General features: G+C 45.8%; 1 protein-coding gene across 5 annotated transcripts in view; it reads right to left on the bottom strand.

The window, feature by feature from the left end:
* CLIP4 (CAP-Gly domain containing linker protein family member 4) overlaps window positions 1-18,569 on the bottom strand; it is a 303,168-nt gene that overhangs the window by 241,156 nt on the left and 43,443 nt on the right. For all 5 annotated transcript variants that reach the window (XM_086926149.1, XM_086926148.1, XM_086926150.1 and 2 more), the window contains exon 2: window positions 8,820-8,967. In XM_086926149.1, the coding sequence (XP_086782275.1) occupies window positions 8,820-8,952 (133 nt within the window). In that variant the 5' untranslated portion in view covers window positions 8,953-8,967. The remainder of the gene's footprint in view (window positions 1-8,819; window positions 8,968-18,569) is intronic.

The raw sequence follows: 18,569 nt of genomic DNA, 5'->3' as shown, positions 1-18,569 counted from the left end.
GATAGCGGGCTGTCACTCTCTTGTGAGATGCAGTGTACATGGGGATGTGCCTCATGATAGGATGGCAAAGTGCAGGTGCATGGTGCTGGTGCAGCAATGTCACGTGCACTGTATTTTCACTGCGATGGGCAGGGTGGCTGCCAATCACTATGCTTGGACCAGCCCAAGGTACATCATCAGGCGTCACTGTGGGGATGGAAGTCACTGCAGGGCCATAATTAAATTCATGTTGAAACTGTAAAAAAAATCTATTCTATATTAGATAGTTGGCGCGCGGGGGGCACGCCTTGGCACTCCTATGGATGCACCACCCCTACGATGTGAGTAACTATGAAAACATAGGCTTTGAAGAAAACACAACTTATTCCCAAATAGTTAACAACCAAAATTTCAGCTTAAAACCACTGGCAGAATACCCTCAGCTAGTCCACACAGACCCATCCCATTGAAGAAGAGCTTTTCAAGTCCAGGGATTCATTACTGCTCCAAATCAGACTCAAAACGGTTTCTCAAACTCAAAAAAGGTACTTGACAGGGTATTTATCAGTCCACGTCTGTGGTTGGATTCCCTTCATCACTAAGAAACACATGATTTCTGACCCCTGACTTTTATGCATTGCTCTTTGTAAAGGCCTAAGAATGGCCAGAAGTTACTTAATTACTGGTACGGCACTAAGCCTCTGCAGTTTGTCTACTCCAAGCTTTTTGAGATAGTTTGTCTCCACCTCCTACTCTAGATGTAGCCATAAACCTACATTTCCGTATACCTTGAGATCTACCTCGCACCCCTTTTGTAAGTCTAATACAACCAGGCCATTCAGCAGCAGTGTGATTCCTGCAACTTATGTATGAAGAGTGCAGCTGAAGGTGAGGAAAGTGTCAGTGTCTGAGCTGTGAAGAGGGAGTTGTGGACCAGGGTCAAAACGGACTCGATAATTCTCGCCTCGGTGCCTACTCTAACCAGGGAACACACTCGGCAACTCTGGGCATTAAGCTTGCCTCATCTCTACAACGGCCCACCACAGACGCCGGGGATGCCTGGTTTCACCTTGGAGATTCCCAGAAAAGGACCATCTCACAGGGAAAACCAGTACGGGTTCCCCAGCGGTCTTCAGTGCTAGGATACTCCATGGAGTCGCAGTGCGCTTTACAAGTACACCCACATTTACATTTACATTTACATTTGTAGACCCCAAAGACATAAACAGAGAAAGACTAGGAGAGAGCTTGTTGCTTTCCATGGATATACATCCTTCACATTCCTTATTGAGCAATATGTGCTCGCCTCTGAGAGGACCAATTTATGAACAAGTTAATTCAAAGTATTTTGATGGACTACTTTGTACCCCAGGAAAGCTGTCAAGAAAATACACCTACCTTCTATTGGGTGTCAATTTAGTGAGTGCAGAACTCGAGCGATGCAATGTAGTTAGCAGGCACCAGACACTTGTTACAGTACCATGTGAAACAGCAGAGTGTGGGCTAGTCAGATATTTAGGAGACCAGCCTTCACAATATCAGCGCGTGCTCCACCGATCTGAATTCATTATCAGCCAGGAGGTGTTTATGTTTTTCAGAAAGCAGAGCTAGCATTGTGCCCATTTTGCTATACTTTTGATATGGAAGTAAAAGTGGAGCTCATAAAGCATAAAAAAGCCAAGGGATTTTGCATTCTTTACAATAATGGAGTGAGTCCTATAAAGACAACTGGTCCAGGCAGAAGTAAGAAGTAAAGACACTAAGGGGCTCATTAGGATTGCGGTTTTTCCGCATCCTCGAGGCCGGCGGAAGCCACCGCCGGCCAAGAGGATGCGGAAAAACCGCAGCGGACTGACCAAAGACCCACGCCACATTAGGATGGCTGGTGGGTCCTGGTTTCCGTCCGCAGCTTTTCCGCCGCGGCTGGCTTACAACCGCGGCGGAAAAGCTCTAATCTGGTGACGGTGTCTCTCGGACACCGTCAGGCAGATTAGTATGGGATGTAAAACATGCTTTTCCGCGGCGGATTTTCCGCCGAGGAAAAGCATGTGTAACTTCATTGCGGGGGCCCGTTGCGGGCCCCCTAGGTGAAGGGGGGTGCACATGGGGGGTACCTATGGTACCCCCCTGCATTTGTAGGCAGAAAGCGGCAGGCACCGCGAGGTGCCTGCCTCTTTCTGCATGCAAATGCAATGACTGCATTTTTAACATTGCCGCGGGTGCAGCTTGAAGCCGCACCCGCCGCAATGTTAAAAATAGAGGATGTGACCGCCAGGGTGGCGGTCACATCCTAATCGCACAGGAGGGGACTCCGCAGCCCATGCGGACGTCCCCTCCTCCTCAGTGATCGCGGACGGACGCAAGTCCATCCGCGATCATAATCGGCCCCTAAGTTTTAACTGCTGCGTCTAGTCTGAGAGGAATTGGGCAAACTGGCCTTAGTGTAACTTGTGGTGCGGGGTGGTCACATTAATTTTTAGGAGCTCGGGCTCTTTGTGGGTTAGGATGCAGAGGATGGAGTTCAAGCAGGCATGTTGAGCAATGATACTGTGCCCAAACAGAAAATGTTTTATGATGCTGCTCAGAGTGGAAGCCAGGATGTTCATTCCCACTTGGTCTGATCCAGTGCTTTGCGGTGGTTATGAGTGTAAAAGAGGGAACCACCAAGGGGGTCTGTGAAGGATGAGTGCTGAAGTGTGGTACCAGGCACGGAGAGTGATTAGGGAATACACAAGGTGGAAAATGAGAAGGTAGTGGCATCCAGAAAATGGGGGTGTCATGTTATAATGTTATAATTATAAGGGCATTATTTCTATAGAGTGGAATGTGGTTGAGGGGCTGTGTGACTTTGCTGAGATGCGTAAGTCTCTCAAGTGTGAACATTTGTTGGTGAGGTAGTTGCCACCTGCAGCAGCAGTTGGTGAGCGTGCACACTCGGCCCGCAGCACAACAGAATGTGTACGGACACAGTGCAACGTGCAGGCAGCTGGCTCTGTTGTGTTGAGTTTGGAGACCACTCAGGGCCAGATCTGGTAGATGCTATCCCCCCAGGCTATAATATACTCATACTGGATCACCCTGATAGAAGAGGAGGCGGGCTAGCTTCTTTTCTGTCACACCTGTTCCGGGAGCCATTTTAGAAGCGGCCTCTTTTAGGATCAAATTGACAGAAAACTTCGCTTTTGCTGGAATTCTGGTCTATTGTCCGCCTGGCCCGCAAGCTTAAATTTGTGGAGACATGATGTAACATTTTTGAGCCGTTCGCCACCACTGCTCACTATACGATCCTAGGAGATTTTAATTTCCACCTGGAAAATCTCCTAGACACAGATACTATGCATCTTGGTGATCTTATGTCTTCCAGTGGGTGTGAGCAGCAGTTTCGCTCCCCAACCCATACTCGTACACTGGATTGCATTTTTAGTAATCACGATAACCTAGCGATTGAGACTATTCGCCCCCTTAGTTGAGTGGATCACTATCTGGTCGAATTCGTAATTGCCCCCCCCCCCCCGGGTAACCCATAAAAAATGGTTGGCTAGATACCATTCCTGTAGGAAACTGAATAAGATCACTGCTGCTAGGTGGGAGGCTGCCCTAGTCAGTACATCAGGCGGGGGGAATTATTCCCCAATATACAGAAGAGAGCTTCCGAGATTGGTTAAGCAGGGCTCTAGATAAAGTTGCCCCCCTCAAGAACTGCATTATCAAAAGGATTAAACCCTCCGCCCCATCTTCGAGGAACTTATAGCTCTGAAACAGGAATGCCGCAGACAAGAGCTTAAATGGCATATTAATCCGTGCCCTCAGTAGAAAAATAAGCAGCGCTCTATACTGCGGAATTCCAAGGAGGCTATCTGCTATTTCCCTGGAAAGATAATAGCAGCTAATAATTCATCCAGCATGCTGTTCACAGTAATTAAGGAAATCTCTGAACCTCCCCAACAACTGTCCATGACTCCCTCCCAAGATTTCTGTGATATGATAGCTTTCTATTTTCAAGAGAAAGTTATTTCATTACTTTTTATTATTTAATTTAATTTTATTGTTTTGTAGAGCGCGAACCAGACCCGTGAGGGTATCAGAGCGCTTTACAGGATTAAGGGTGGAACACAAAGCGTTAGGATGGGAGGGACTAATTGGGTAAAATAGGGGATACATTATACAAGAAAAAGAACGCAGTCTAAGGTCCCGGCTACAAGTGGGATAAAAATTAACACAGGTAGATACATTATAGAAGAAGGCACGCAGTCTCAACTCTTGGGTGGGATGCCCAGGAGTGCAGGAATAGGTATCATCCATAGAAGCCGTGGATAATGCCGAGGTGGAGGGTGGCACAAGTCGCTGAGATGATTGTAATGTAATCATTAGACAAGGTATTTGCCCACTAAGAAATTTTTGGTCTCCTTTTTAAAGTGTGCCAAGGGCAGAAGTCTTCTGGGTGGAGAGAGAGTTCCAAATTCTTGGAGCGGCCGCAGAGAAGGCCCGATTGTAGGTTTTTTTCTTCCGGAAGCGTGCTGGTTGCAGCAACAGGTCTTTGGCAGATCGAGAGTTTCTAGCTCCTCCGGATAATACGAGTTTTTGGGCGAGAAACGCAGGAGAATTGGAGTAAAGAGCTTTGTGAGTAATGCAGGCCAGTTTAAGTTGGATTCTGGCCTCTAGGGGAAGCCAGTTCAGAACTTTGAGTTGGGGAGAGATGTGGTTGAATTTCTTTGACCCAGTTAGGAGTCTGGCGGTGGTGTTGAGGCAGGCTTTCAATGGGGCCAGAGTTCTAAGAGAGTAGAGCATCCATATTCTAGTCTGGAAATGACTAGTGCCTGGATTGCCGTTTTAAGGTCAGAAACATCAAGAAAGTTCTGCAGATTCATCAGGAGTTAGCTCCATTCCCTGACAGGGCCTACGCTTGTGAGGAAGTCAGGAATACTGAGGCCCAATTAAGTACGGGGGAGTGCTCTCAGATCACCAGGAAGGATGGCTTGGTTTTCTTTGCCCCTATCCCAAACCAACCTATTAAAGATCACCTACTCCGCCTAAAATCAGGAGCACTTTCGGATCCTTGTGCACCTACTATTCTTAAAATGGCACCTGATTAGGCTGCCAACTTTTTGAGTAAGGTATACAATGGAATACTTACATCTGGTTGCTATCCAGCTATTTGGAAGGAAGCTGTCGTCCTTCCGCTCCTGAAAGAAAACAATGCCGACCCCCTGGAATTAAAGAACTTCCGTCCCATCCCCCTCCTTCCGGCTCTGGCAAAAATTCTAGAAAAATCCATTAATACTGAGCTGATGAATATTTGGAGGCACAAGAAATCTTGGATGGCTCCCAGAATGAATTTGGTGCTGGCCACAGCAAGGAAACTGTTTTCATTACAGCTTCCGACCATATTCGGATGCAGGTAGATCAGGGGGCATCGGCGGTGTTGATTCTGCTTGACTTATTGGCAGCTTTCGACACAGTCTCCCCTGATAGAATGATCATACGCCTGCGAAAAGTGGGGGTCTCAGGAAAAGCTCTACAGCTTCTTCAGTCTGTTCTCACAGACAGAAGGTATACAGTTAGCTGTAGTGGTTTAAATCCACAGCATTTGCTCTTCCGTGTGGGGTTCCTCAGGGCTCTTCGCTCAGCCCCACCCTTTTTAATCTTTATGTCACCGCTCTAGCTGAATTGGTGAGATCTTACGGGTTTCAGGTGTTGTCATATGCGGACAACACCCAAATTATAGTTTCCATCACCAACAACCTGCAGGTAGTTGCCGAAAAATTCAATGCTTGCATGTTGAATATTATTTGCTGGATGAAGAGCAATTTTTCAAAGATCAACACAGATAAGAATGAGGTACTGATTTTCGGACCTCAGAAGTCCATCTGGTCTAAGGCATGGTGGCCTACAGAATGTGGACGTCTTCCTGGCCCTATAAAAATGGGCAAAAATGTAGGAGTCATTTTCGACGAGAATCTGTCATTTGATGCCCAGGACAATTGTACTGAGTACATGTTTTTATATTCTGAAAATCCTCAGAAAAACCCTTCCACTTATTCCACCAGAATTGCATTATTCCACTATTAATGCCCTGATTACTTCCTGGCTAGATTATTGTAATGCCCTCTATCTTAATATTACAGCTGCATCTCTGAACAAACTTCAGCTGGTTCAGAATGCAGCTGCAAGACTGATCTTAAACATCCCTAAATGTCAATCTGCTCGAAAAGGTATTCAGTTTTTACATTGGCTCCCGATAAAGGAACGAATCTCATTCAAGGCCCTTACTACAGTTTATAAGGCAGTACATTGCAAGGGTCCTTCCCAACTTAAATCTTTGTTTCATCGATATATTCGCGGGAGGACCTTGAGATCATCCACTCAGCTTAAACTCGCGGAACCTAGATTTAGAAGGTCCAGATAGGGAGGCCGTGCTTTTTCAGTGGCCGCTGCCAAGCCTTGGAATTTTCTCCCCTCTGCCATCATTAATGCTAGTTCCCTCTCAATCTTTAGAAAACTCCTGAAAACCTGGTTATTTCCTGTTTAACTAGTGGCCGTGTTCCCTCCTCCTTTCTACGTCTGCTTAGCGCCTTGACACCTACGGGCATAGAGCGCTCTATAAATACTATCTTTTATCTTTATCTTTTGTTAAGGCATTTGCTGCCAGGATCCTCGCCTAGGAAAAGAGTGGAAAGGGTTGCAAGGTGCAAGTCGCAAAGAGCGCGATTACCAAGAGGGGATTCGCAGGTCTGTTGTTTTTCCCTCATGTACAGGATGTGTAGCAATGACGGTCTCCTGGTTTTTGGGTGGTGCTTTTATTTCCTGGAGACCCCTATAGTCCCATTAAGGATCCTGGTACAGTCGATGCAATTGATTCCATTGTTCAACGAAGTATCAGCCCAATTGGTTAACCCCGTCCGGTTGACTTCAGTCATGTTATTTCTGTTATCGTCATTACTTGCATTCTGGTATCTGTTTGTGATTTGTAGGAAAACATGATGAAATAGGCAAAATGGACAACACAGACAAAATGGTTTTTTCCAGTGCAAATTGTTTTGAAGGCGGTATACGTCTGAGTTTTTCATCCATTCGTACATTTCTTGAAGCTTTTTTTCTTCCTCAGTGTCCAGTTATTCGCTCCCAAAAACACATTCCAGAAAAGTTTTTAAATGAAAGGCTTACAGAAAAAATATAGAAGTGTGTGAAAATGGTCCCCTGAAAATTTTTGGGAACATTGCAACTTTATTGCAGCAATCAATAGGCGATCAATGTACAGACCCTAGTTCACCATGACAGGCACCCCGAAAGGTAGCTTACCTTTTCAAACCATTCTAGAGAGAAGTGAAAAACGTAAGGAAATTGGAAGCCAAGAAATGGTAGCAACGGATACAGCATGCCGCCTGTTAATGGTACTTTTTGACAAAAATGCAGCAAAGACATCTCATGGAAAGTCCCCATTCCCTGAAATACCACAGCCTCCCATTATGGTGACACAGCACATGTTGAAGATATACAGCTCTTTAGCACTTCCCTCATTGACATACGTTATCCTGATCCTCCATCATATGAGCATTTATTAGTGAGGGTGAAACACCAGGAAAAAGATCCCCAAATTACAACAAGAGCTAAACCCATTCTAATTCTTGTTTTAAAGCGGGAGCAGTTTGTCTCAAACAATCCTTACACAATCCCGCTCTCTGAGAAAACCAAGCTTGTCAGATGCCACCAGAAACTTGCCACTTTCATCGCTCACCCACTCATCTGACAAAGACCGAACTAAACGTACTCAAGCTGCGATGGATGACCTAAAACAAAACTGTAAACCAAATGAAACTGCTGAAGTCAAGTGCTCAACCTCAGTTAATTGCACTCCTGCATTTAGCATGCAGCTCTCTGCTGGAAGGTATACTTCAGAAGCACCTGACTCATCGGAAGAGCTTTCTTCAATGCTGTGGCACAGCTCAAAGATATTTTTAGTAGGTCAGGATCAAACAGACCCCCAGAGAATCCCACTGCCCACCTCTGCCTGCCAGCATCACCTTCAAACACTATTATCCTATCTAAAAATAAGTCTCGTTTGGCACCACACTGTACCTGTGCCCGAAATTATGACATCTGGTGGCGCATCTACACACAGATACAGCAGCATCATCATCGACAGACTAATAATCAGGAAATACTGGCAGTGCAAGGCAGGTTGCCTGGTGTTCTCTTGTTATGCTTCAAGGATATGGAGCATCATTAGAATCCAGATCTGACAGGCTCCATCCTTTCACAAATTTGCAAGAAGAAGGAGCTGTAAACCCATATTTTCACCCAACACCTCATCATAGAGTAATCACGCGGTTACCGGATCACTCCCTGAAGAGCTTCCAATTCTCAAACCACCCCTCTACCACCAGCAGCTCTACCATCCCCCTCGCTGCACCAACTTCCCACTGTAACCATTATCTATGATGCTAAATCCTGCTTTCACCTTCCTCTGTACAACCAAGCGTAACAACATCTTGCTGCATTCTTTGTAACTAGTCACAAAAAAACATACATACAGCCTGATTCACAAAGGTTAACATACAATTTTGTGTAAGTTTATGCTCAGTTTGGATTTCACAAAACTGCATTTCAATAGTAAGTTTACGAGTGTGGAGACTCCGCAGTCGTGGTAAAGAACTCCGCACATAAAAAAAGTGAAACACGCCTATCTTTTTATTAGCGGAGTTCTCCACCCTGACTGTGGAGTCTCCGCACTCTTAAACTTACTACTAAAATGCAGTTTTGTGAATTTCAAAACGAATGTAAATTTACACCTAAGAGTAGGTTTACCTATGTGAATCAGGGCCACATAGTGTGATATTTACCACAGTCTGAAGGCATTGGTGCGGATGCCACTGAGAAGGTGACTGTTCTTCCCGCTTCAGCAAAAGGTGGCTGATATCTTGTAATTAAAGAAATTTCTTCTTGTGTTGAATCTGGAAGATCTTCTATGGTCATTTTCTAGAAATGCACCTGTGCACAAAAGAAAGCAGTGTTTAATTGAATGTACTATGACTCAACTGATATGTACTCACATTATCAAACACTTTTTAGGTTTCGTCTGCACCGCGCTTGCTTATGAAATCTATTGTTTTTAATAAAAACTTAAAAGTGGCTTACATCCCGCCCCCTTTCTTTCCTGGCTTATCATTTGTTCCTGTGCTTGCCACTTAATTTTCCTCCATTTCTATTGGTTGTAGCATATTTTCCTGCATTTTCCAATGCTTGTTCCTGGTCTGCTTCTCTCATCAGTTTTCCATAGTCAAAATACTGTTAACATCCGCTTTTTCCCCATAAAGTTTTGCCTCTTTCTGCTTTTTTGTCTTGTTTTATTGTTTATTTTGAACATGCACGGAGACTGCATGTGTCTGCAGTCTCTCACTTGCACCACCAACTTCCTCCCGGAGCTGCTTGGAAACGGGCCCCCACTGTCCTCATTTTTATAAACTCATTTGCGAAAAGACCGCTATCCATGGGCTGATGGGCCCATGCAAACACTGCCCCTTTAAGAATCTTCGTGCCTTGAAGGCATACTCTTGAAGCTTCTTAGTCCCGCCCTAATACAACGGCAGGGGAGGAAAGTAACAGAAAGGAAAGTGGGGTTCACCAAACCCTACCACATGCACTAAATAACATCACCAAGTAAAAGACTCAGAGTCTCCAATGTGGTGTCTGAAAAAGGCAGCATTGTTGCAGGTTGATTGATTCATCAAGCATTGAAAGGGCATCATTGAAATGGACTACTTCTCCCACAATGCATCTTGCCTACTCCTTCCCTCTTGCGGAGGACATTAGGCCTCCATTTCCGGCCGCACTCTCGGTGGAACTGACGAGCATGAGATATCGTTTTCTCCTCAAAGACACTGTCGAAGGAACTATCAATGTAAACACTCATTATTCTGTGCAGTGCCAATCTAAACAATTAAGGAGCATTTTGAAGAAGAGAACTTTCAATGAAAATGAGTTGTGTTTTTCACTATTACACCAAAGTAGGAGTGTACAAAAATAGGTTTGGGGACCGATCCACGTCTGCCATTTAAAATGACTGCAATTATTCTGAAGCCAGATTAGTCCGGTCTCCAGTGATTTTATAGGTGTTGGAGCCAAACCCAGATTGTTGCATAGTACGGCTAATTTATTAATTTATACTGTGTTTACGGTATGTTTCCCAGTTGTAGCATTTCTGTAAGAGAAACATTAATTACGCTGACAGTACGCGTCAATTAATCATGTAAACAGAGAAATTGATACTTGTATAGCGCACTACTCACCCGCAAGCCTGATTGAACTTCTACAACATTCGAAAGAAATAGATTTAAAACAGAGGGAAATCTGGAGGGCTGAGACCTTGTTATCCTCCCCATAAAACATCCTTGCAGGCTGATACTCGAGTCTTTGATTGTGAGCCCAGTGCACACGACATGCATGGCAGGAGGCCTGATATGTGCAGTTTTGCAGTGGCATGTGAGTCTGTCAAGCTGCAGCTTGTACAAATACCATGTTTTTTTAGATTTTTAGATTCCACTTCCATTTTTTACTTTTCACGCTATGTACGTTGGCGAAACTCCACTCACATTCACTATATCAAAATTCTCAACACAATCTTATTTTAAGTAAAGTTCCAATAAGGTGCGAGGAATGTACTTTTTATCACACTCAGAGACAGTAACCAAGATATGTGCGAATATAATTTACAGGTTCAGGTGTAAAGGTATGGTTGTGTTCTCTTTTGGTACAAGTGCCTAAGATACATATGTGTGTCTTAGACATGCACCGGAGACCTAAAAGACACAAGAGCTATTGTTTGTACGGTCTTACGCCTACTTATCCAATTAGGCTCTTACACTTGGACTTTCTACTTGCCAACACGTGTTTCGTCTTTTGCTGTAATCATGCCAGCACACTTCATCGGGGCTCCTTCTTTGTTCTTTGTATATAAACCTTTGTCCACTTGTCAGACGTAATGGATAGATGTAGTTCATTTGGAATAATCATGAGAACATGTTATACTCTTGCTAGGCCCAAAGGTCTTGTGTGGATGCTGGGGCCAAGTGTGTTACCGGCTTGGAGTCTACAATGGAAAACGGTCCCGCGGAGTATTGGGTTCCTGGCAAGCAGCACAAGGCGAATCACGTGTTAGCAAGTGGAAAGTCCATGTGTAAGGGCCTAATTGGATAAGTCAAATAAAGAACTGTTGATACCATGACCTTGACACCAGAACAATTCTTTGAGTGCTCGGAGAACTTTCGCTAATCCAATTTGGAATTCTTTCCGACAGTGGAAGATCAAGTGGCTCTCCCTCCTCCAGAGCACCAAACTATATATGGACACCTATGAAACGGACTTTAACATATTTTTTACTGTTTGTACTGATTAAGTTGTGTGTGCCTACCTTCCCGGCCACCACCTGGTTTCCTTTAATGCTGTCAGTGATAGTAACAACACAACTACTAACCATCAAACTCCTTCAAGTGTGACAATTCAGACTATTCCATTACACATCTCTCTTTATGAACATACAAAAATGCATTAATATGTCCTCAAATATTTTCACGAAATAGGCGAAACCTAATGCATTTATAAATACGTGTTTCCCATCTTACACTTAAACTAGCATGAAGAAAGTTAGAGGTAATACAACACCCAACACGATTTTTCAACAACATTGAAAGCCCTGTACACTTGAGTGTCTCTTTCCTTGTGGATTTACAGCATTTTGTTAAACAGACCAAAAATAATAATCCCCTTCTTGTTTCTGACGAGAGTCATTAGAAAAATGTTGGGAAACAAAACTCTGTCAGAGAAAAGAACATGCAGGAATGTTTTATTAACAATCATTCCGAAGGGGGCGGGGGTGGGCAGACATCTGTAAAGATGGCGGCATTATCCTCAGCATCATGACAGGTTCTAGGAGATTTGGGGCATAAGTCAACCTCAACTGGAGCAGCAGGAAAAAAAGTCCCTTTGAACAGTAAGGGTAAATAAATACTGTGGACCACTGATCTGTGCTATATGGGCGACTGACAGGACACCTGAGTAGGCTTACACCGAAATCAGCATCAACACATACAGCGCAGAGTGGGAGGTGCTGTGAGTGGGTGACGTGCAGAAGAGGGGGAAGAAAAAATTCACTCTAAAGAGAGCGGCCACAGGATCTTCAGGCCTAAACTTGTAAGCAGAGAACTGTAACTTAGAGGCGCACAGAGTACTGCCTACGTGGCAGGAGTCAGGGAATAACCCAGTAGAATCCTGCTCTGCTAACTGATGTGCTTCCATGAATGTTAAGGTGTTCCTCCATACACTAAGTAGCTGACCTAAACAAACTTGGCAGCCATCTTAAAGTGGACCTGTTTTGCATACATACAAAAGAGCAGAACAGCTAAAGTGCAAACACGGGGAGAAAGGATGAAAATATCAGAAGTAAAAGGGGAGGGGTGAGACAGAGATTTCTTCCCTCTGTAGGTGAGTAGATCCAAGACAAAACCTAGATAGCAATCGCTGGTCGATTCAGCACCACCTTCAAGAGATCTTGTACTGGTAGCTCTCGAAATAATGGAGAAACCCATCTCCATATTTAAAGGTTAGTTTGATAAGCTAAAAGTAAAGATCACTCATTAGACAGCAGGGCTGAGAACCTTGAAAACAGAGTGGAGGCAGTTTTGAAAAAAAGAACACAAGAGGCGTCAAATTTTCAACAGCTAGACAAGTTTGCAGGGGGTCCCGCAAGAACATAAGTCCATGGCACGAAGGACACACTCTTACAGAACACACAATCCGGCAAACCCAGATTTGGGTTTGATTGAGGCTAGAAGAAGTGAAAGTGGGTAACGGTGCCACATGCACAGCCAACTGGATTATGGCAATGCGGAAGCTGGACAGGAAAAATGGCCAATCCACGGAATTAATTCAACAAGAAGATACGCAGGACAGTGTCGGAAACTCTGAGAGTGACTCTAGCGTTTCAGTTTAAGGATTCCAGGGAGAAAGATTAAATTTTAACAGCGTCTGAAGCAGAGTCAGACCTCCAGTCTGAACATGAGAAGATATCATTGGTCCAAGATTTTGCTATGAAAAAAAAGTGCGGTTAAATGCATCAAATGCAGCGCACACAAAAGAAAATAATGTATTTGAAGAGCTGGCAGAGAAGGAGCAGGGGGGGAATTGTGGTAATAGAGAAGCGAGTGAATCAATCAATCCAGATTTATATAGCGCTGCTAATCACAGTGGCGTCACTAGGGTTGGTGTCACCCGGTGCAGGTAACTCATGGTGTCACCCCCTCACGACTTACCACATGGACCTCCCCTGCTCCGAGTCCGCCAGTGGACACAGTTGGCAAATAACGGAAAGCAATATACAATCCTCCCTGCAACCAAGAATTTATTTCTGGTCCCTCCACTAAGGATTTTTGCTAATGGGCGTTGTTTCTACATCCAGTGTAGCTTCTACATTCTGCCGCGCAAGACCACTCATATCTGAAAGGTGCATAAAAAAGTATGGGAACTGTGATTGTGAGTATGATGGGGAAGATCAGTGAGTGTGGGAAGGGGGTCCAGGCAGGTAACTAAAAAGAACAAAATATTCTATAGCTAAAAGGTATGGCCGCTTAAAGACTGTAGAATGCAACTCCTCATTTTGCAGCACTCGTGCTCACCGCTTCCTCCATGCATAGGGGGCACGCAGCTGCCCTCCTCTGTGCCAGCCTCCCAGTAATCAGAACTGGGATTGCGAGTGCACACCATCCCTTTAAACAATGTTACAGTTTCTGCTGTGACTGCAAATTAATGTGTGCAAAACAGCGCTGTGCTCGTCCCCACACAGCTTTCATAATGATATAAGTAGAGGGCGACATTTGCGTCCCCAGCTGCTGCACTGCTGAAATGAGGAAACACTCCTCGTAATCAAACCATACTTTCACATTTTGACCCAAGTAATCCTTAGCAGTCCAATGATTGTGTCCCATCTTTGTAATCCATATGTTTCAACAATTATTTAATCACTCCAGAGACAGCCAGATGAAACAAGAATGTTTTAATTCGCATTTTCAAATGTCATATGTTGCCCAAGCTTAACCATAGACATGTGCTTTCAACATTCCTTCGAACAAGCCAAAATTAAACCCAATGCATTTCGAACTCTTCATTAGTTCTTCATCAGGGGTACTGAAATAAATTAGAAAGGATCACGTAAACAAATACCCAAAAATGCAAACCATGTATTACTGCTCATTAAATGATTTAAATATAACCAGTGTGCCACCTGCTACTGAATTCCCTTCAGTCAACCCTCGTGTTACATAAATAAAACCAAATTACCATAAACTACTGCCCCACAACCCCTTCCATTACAGCCTGCCTGAAATCAGTGTTATATAAGAACCATTGCTCTGTAGACTCTCCCTTCCGTGTGTTCATTAACAAGAAACAAAGACTGAAATGCCGATGAAATGCTCTCCCCATACCCCTCGCTGTTCTCTCATTTATACCAATAAACAGTACTTCTTTTACCTTGTTACCGTAACCGGTGGCTTCAGCTATGTGTCCTCATTCTTGTGCCACGTAAACATGAACAACGTGAACACCAGCTTTTGCCCTCCCTCCTAAACCGTTCTTAAAACCTCCTTACACATGTTTTCTAAATGAGTCCTTAATTGAAACCCCGTGGCCTCCTGCATTCTCTGTGCTGTGTTTTCAAAAACTAACATCCCCATCATGCACTAGTATAGTAATTGCAAATAGTGAACCAAAATCAATGCCCAAATCCCCAACTGTGATACATTGCCAAATCGAATGAGGAATCTAAATGAAAAAATAAAAGATGTAATTAACATGACCAAATTATTATCACAGAGAGTAGGTGGTTATATGAAACATAACGCTGCCAAGATAAAACATAAATCACTCATTGCAGTGAACAGACAAATCAACCCCTCTCGAATCGTGAAATGTAAATAAAACATGAAGTAGACGTAGTCCAGACTCGATGACATATTTGGCACTCCGCTCGAGTTCAAGAGATGTAATGCTGTCTCTGCAGTGAAAGTCTTCAATAATCCAGTTTTTCCAATAGCAAGTAAACTCGAGGGGTGCACGCCGCTTTAGGGACAAGATATTAGTGTTTGCTAAACAAAATTGGGATAGCGAGTGCTGCATGCACACCTTCCCTTTAAACAATGTTACCGTTTCTGCTGTGACTGCAAATTAATGCGTGCAAAAGCACGCAGCCGCCCTCCTCTGTGCCAGCCTCCCAGTAATGCCAACAGGAACCAATGCCCAGGACGCAGGTGGAAGGGGGTTGCTGCGCCCGTGGTTAGCGTTTACATCATCATGATCTCCTCAAGGCAAGTTTCGGAAGCCTTCTTGGCAACGTCAAAAGGCCTAACCCCTTGCCCTTTCCTTTTAAAGTTTTCCTGCCTTTGGCCCGAGTCCTGAACTTTGAAAATCACACCATCTATCGCCCCACTAACCTTTTTATTTAGACTCCGCTGTGGTTGTGGCTGGGCCCCTCTAGTAGGGTTTCTGTAAATCACACAGCAGCACTCCCCTGTCTCCCTGATTCTATTACAGGACCGGAGGCTTCAGATTATGCTTCTCAAACTTTACTGCATCAACACAGCAGCCAATGAAAATATATTATTTTCTCAAGTAAACAATAAAATTACTACATTTCCCATGAACACCATGGTTATAGGCACGCCCCCACAGTCCATAAGAACCCCTTGCGTGCACATCACTTCCTCTTTCTTTGCTGCTCAAGCCAGAGTTAAGTGCACCTTCCCCTGGGTCCCCTCACTCTGTTTGTGTTTGGGTTCTTCCCTGTGGGGGTATTGTTCTTGATTATTGTCCTGTTTAAGGCATTGAATTGCTGGGCTATTGCTCCGTTTATTGTGTAAATTATTTGATGTTTTCAGCTTGTTCTTGGTGTATTGTTTGCGCGCTAGCGGCGAGACCTGCGAGCGCTTCAGCACTTAGCTGTTTGCTGTTGTGAACCACATCCCTCCGATCGGGTTCGCCCGCTTGAACTCGCGCTACAAGCGCGCTGGTTGTGACGGTCTTTGACCGGCGGGGGGCCCGCCGTGTATTCAATTGAGCCCGGTACCGGCTGCCTGTGAGGCGCGCAGAGGCTTCCCTTGTCAGCCCTGACGCACACGCCGGGTGGCTCTCGGGCGACGCGCGCGCCCAAACGCTGCCAATTTGGGCTTGTTTTTAGTAGGATTTTGGTAGCGTTTGGGCGGCGCGCCTCGCTCCGACTCCTCGGCTTACGCTGAACGCGTTTTTCGCGCGTTCAGCATTCCGGCAGGTCCCCTGTGTGAGCGCCTGCTCTGTTGATCGGCTGGCTGCATAAACGATTGGCCCAGAGTGCGCACACGCTCCAGGGAATTGAAGGGCCTGGATCTTTGATCCTCTGATTACAGCATTGCTGAGGGGGTTTGGGAAACGTTGACTGTTACATCTGAGTGTGCTTGGGCTGACCCCCCCCATTACCCCCCATTTCACCCAGTATTATATTTCTAGTCTACTCTGTAGTGGGTGTGCCTTCATAATGGAAGGTTGGGTTCGATATCCTGATGAGGAATTCAATGATGGGGAGGAGATTATGGATGGGCAGCAGGAGGCTGTCCTTGAGGATAATATTGTCGAAGCTTTGGATGCCTCGGTCCAGGCTTCTGTTAATAAGGCAATGGAGACGAAAGTCCCACAGACTGTGCAGCAGGCACTTGCGGAGGCACTACGACCCATTAGAAAACAACTGAAGGGTTTTGCGAAACGACACGGTTATGGAGATAAAAAGAAGAAGCAGGCAGCCACTTCTTCAGCGGCGGACTCAGCTGACACCATTCAATGGCCGCACGCTCAATCATTGGCCTCTCTGCCGCCAAAAGAGTCTTATAGTTCGCAGTATGTGGGTGGCAAGGCCAAGGCTAAACGTCCTATCCCTGTGGACACTGACACTTCCACTACTAACACGGACACGGGGACCGATACTGATACGTCGGAGGAATTCCCTCCTCCCCCGAAAAAAGCCAAAGTGGATCCTAAGCCGGCTGAGGACAGGATCAAGACATTCAATTTTGACCCTACGGAGATAGTCCATCCCCGATCTTCGGATTGGATCCCGCCGCCGGCGGTCTGTGAGTACTTGCACGAAAATCTCCGGAAGGGCTTCAGTAGAGAAGTTCGGACCCGCTTGCGGTCGGAATGCCCACGCCCTGAACTTCCAGACGGCGTGGCAGACACTCCCGAAATCGACGCAAGTATGCTTACTTTCTTGCGGAAATTCTCCAAGGACCCCAAAAGGGGACTAGACAGGGCTTGGCGGGGCTGCCGAGACAAGATGTTGGACGTCGTGGGGCCCCTGGCAAAAATCTTGGAGATGGCCCTGAAGGCTAAGGAGGGTCAAGGGACAGTGAACCCGGATATCCTGGCGGGCTGGGCTCAGCGCGCCATTTGCCTAATTGGCAACGCCAACTGCGCGATCTCCTCGGAGAGGCGCAAATCACTATTGCTCCGGATGGACAGCAATTTGACGGAGCTGGCTGATGCGGAGCCGGGACCTCTGGCAGGAGGTTTCCTCTTTGGAGACAGGTTTGTCAGAGACGTCTCAAAGTACGTCGGTACTTTTACCGCACTGGACAAGGCCCAAAGTGGGATAAAGAGAGCCCTTACACAAGGGGTTTTCACCAGGGCCGGACGAGGCGGGGGTCGCTCGTCAGGCCGAGGATACCAGCAAGGATCCCAACGCGGTGACTTTGGCCGCGGACGTGGAGAGTGGGACTCCACCCGTGGCGGCACCTTCTATCCGTCCAAGAGGAAGTTCAACCGCGGACGTTTCCAGTCGGGAAACAATAGAGCCAACTTCAAATCACACCAGAATACCGGTGAGTGCCTCAGATGTTTCCCTTCTTCCATTGGGGGGGCGCACGCAGCATTGCATGGCGCAGTGGCGGACTTTGACGCAGGATGTGTGGGTGCTGCAGACGGTTCAGGGGTTTCGCCTAGAGTTCTACTCCAGCCCAGCGCAGGCGTTTCCCCCTACACCTCTCCATTTTTCCCTACAAGAGCGCAGTTTTATAAGCGAGCAGGTGGAAGAATTACTGAAGAAAGGGGCGATCTCTCGTTGCAGACAGGGTCCCCGTACTTTCCTCAGCAACGTCTTCCTTGTCCAGAAAAAAGGGGGCGGCAACAGGTTGGTGCTAAATCTGAGGGAGTTCAACCAGTACTTGACGTACAACCATTTCAAGATGGAGGGTATTCACCTCCTGGCAGACTTGCTCCAAGAAGGAGATTGGTTCGTACGCCTAGACCTGAAGGATGCATATCTATCTATACCGATTTTTCCACCTCATCGCAGGTTTCTACAATTCATGTGGGAGAACCAGTGTTACGAGTACTCGGCTCTTCCCTTCGGTCTTTCCTCGGCTCCATGGTGCTTTACAAAGGTGATGAAGCCGGTGGTAGCGTACCTCAGGGAACGAGGCATACGACTAATTATATATCTCGACGACATCTTGATCATGGCACAAGATCAGATCAGCCTCTCACGACATCTGAACATGACTACAGCCTTGCTGCAAAGT

This window comes from Lissotriton vulgaris, chromosome 6 (genome assembly GCF_964263255.1).
Source record: "Lissotriton vulgaris chromosome 6, aLisVul1.2, whole genome shotgun sequence".
Lineage (NCBI taxonomy): Eukaryota > Metazoa > Chordata > Amphibia > Caudata > Salamandridae > Lissotriton > Lissotriton vulgaris.
This window is presented reverse-complemented; position numbering and strand designations above follow the sequence as displayed.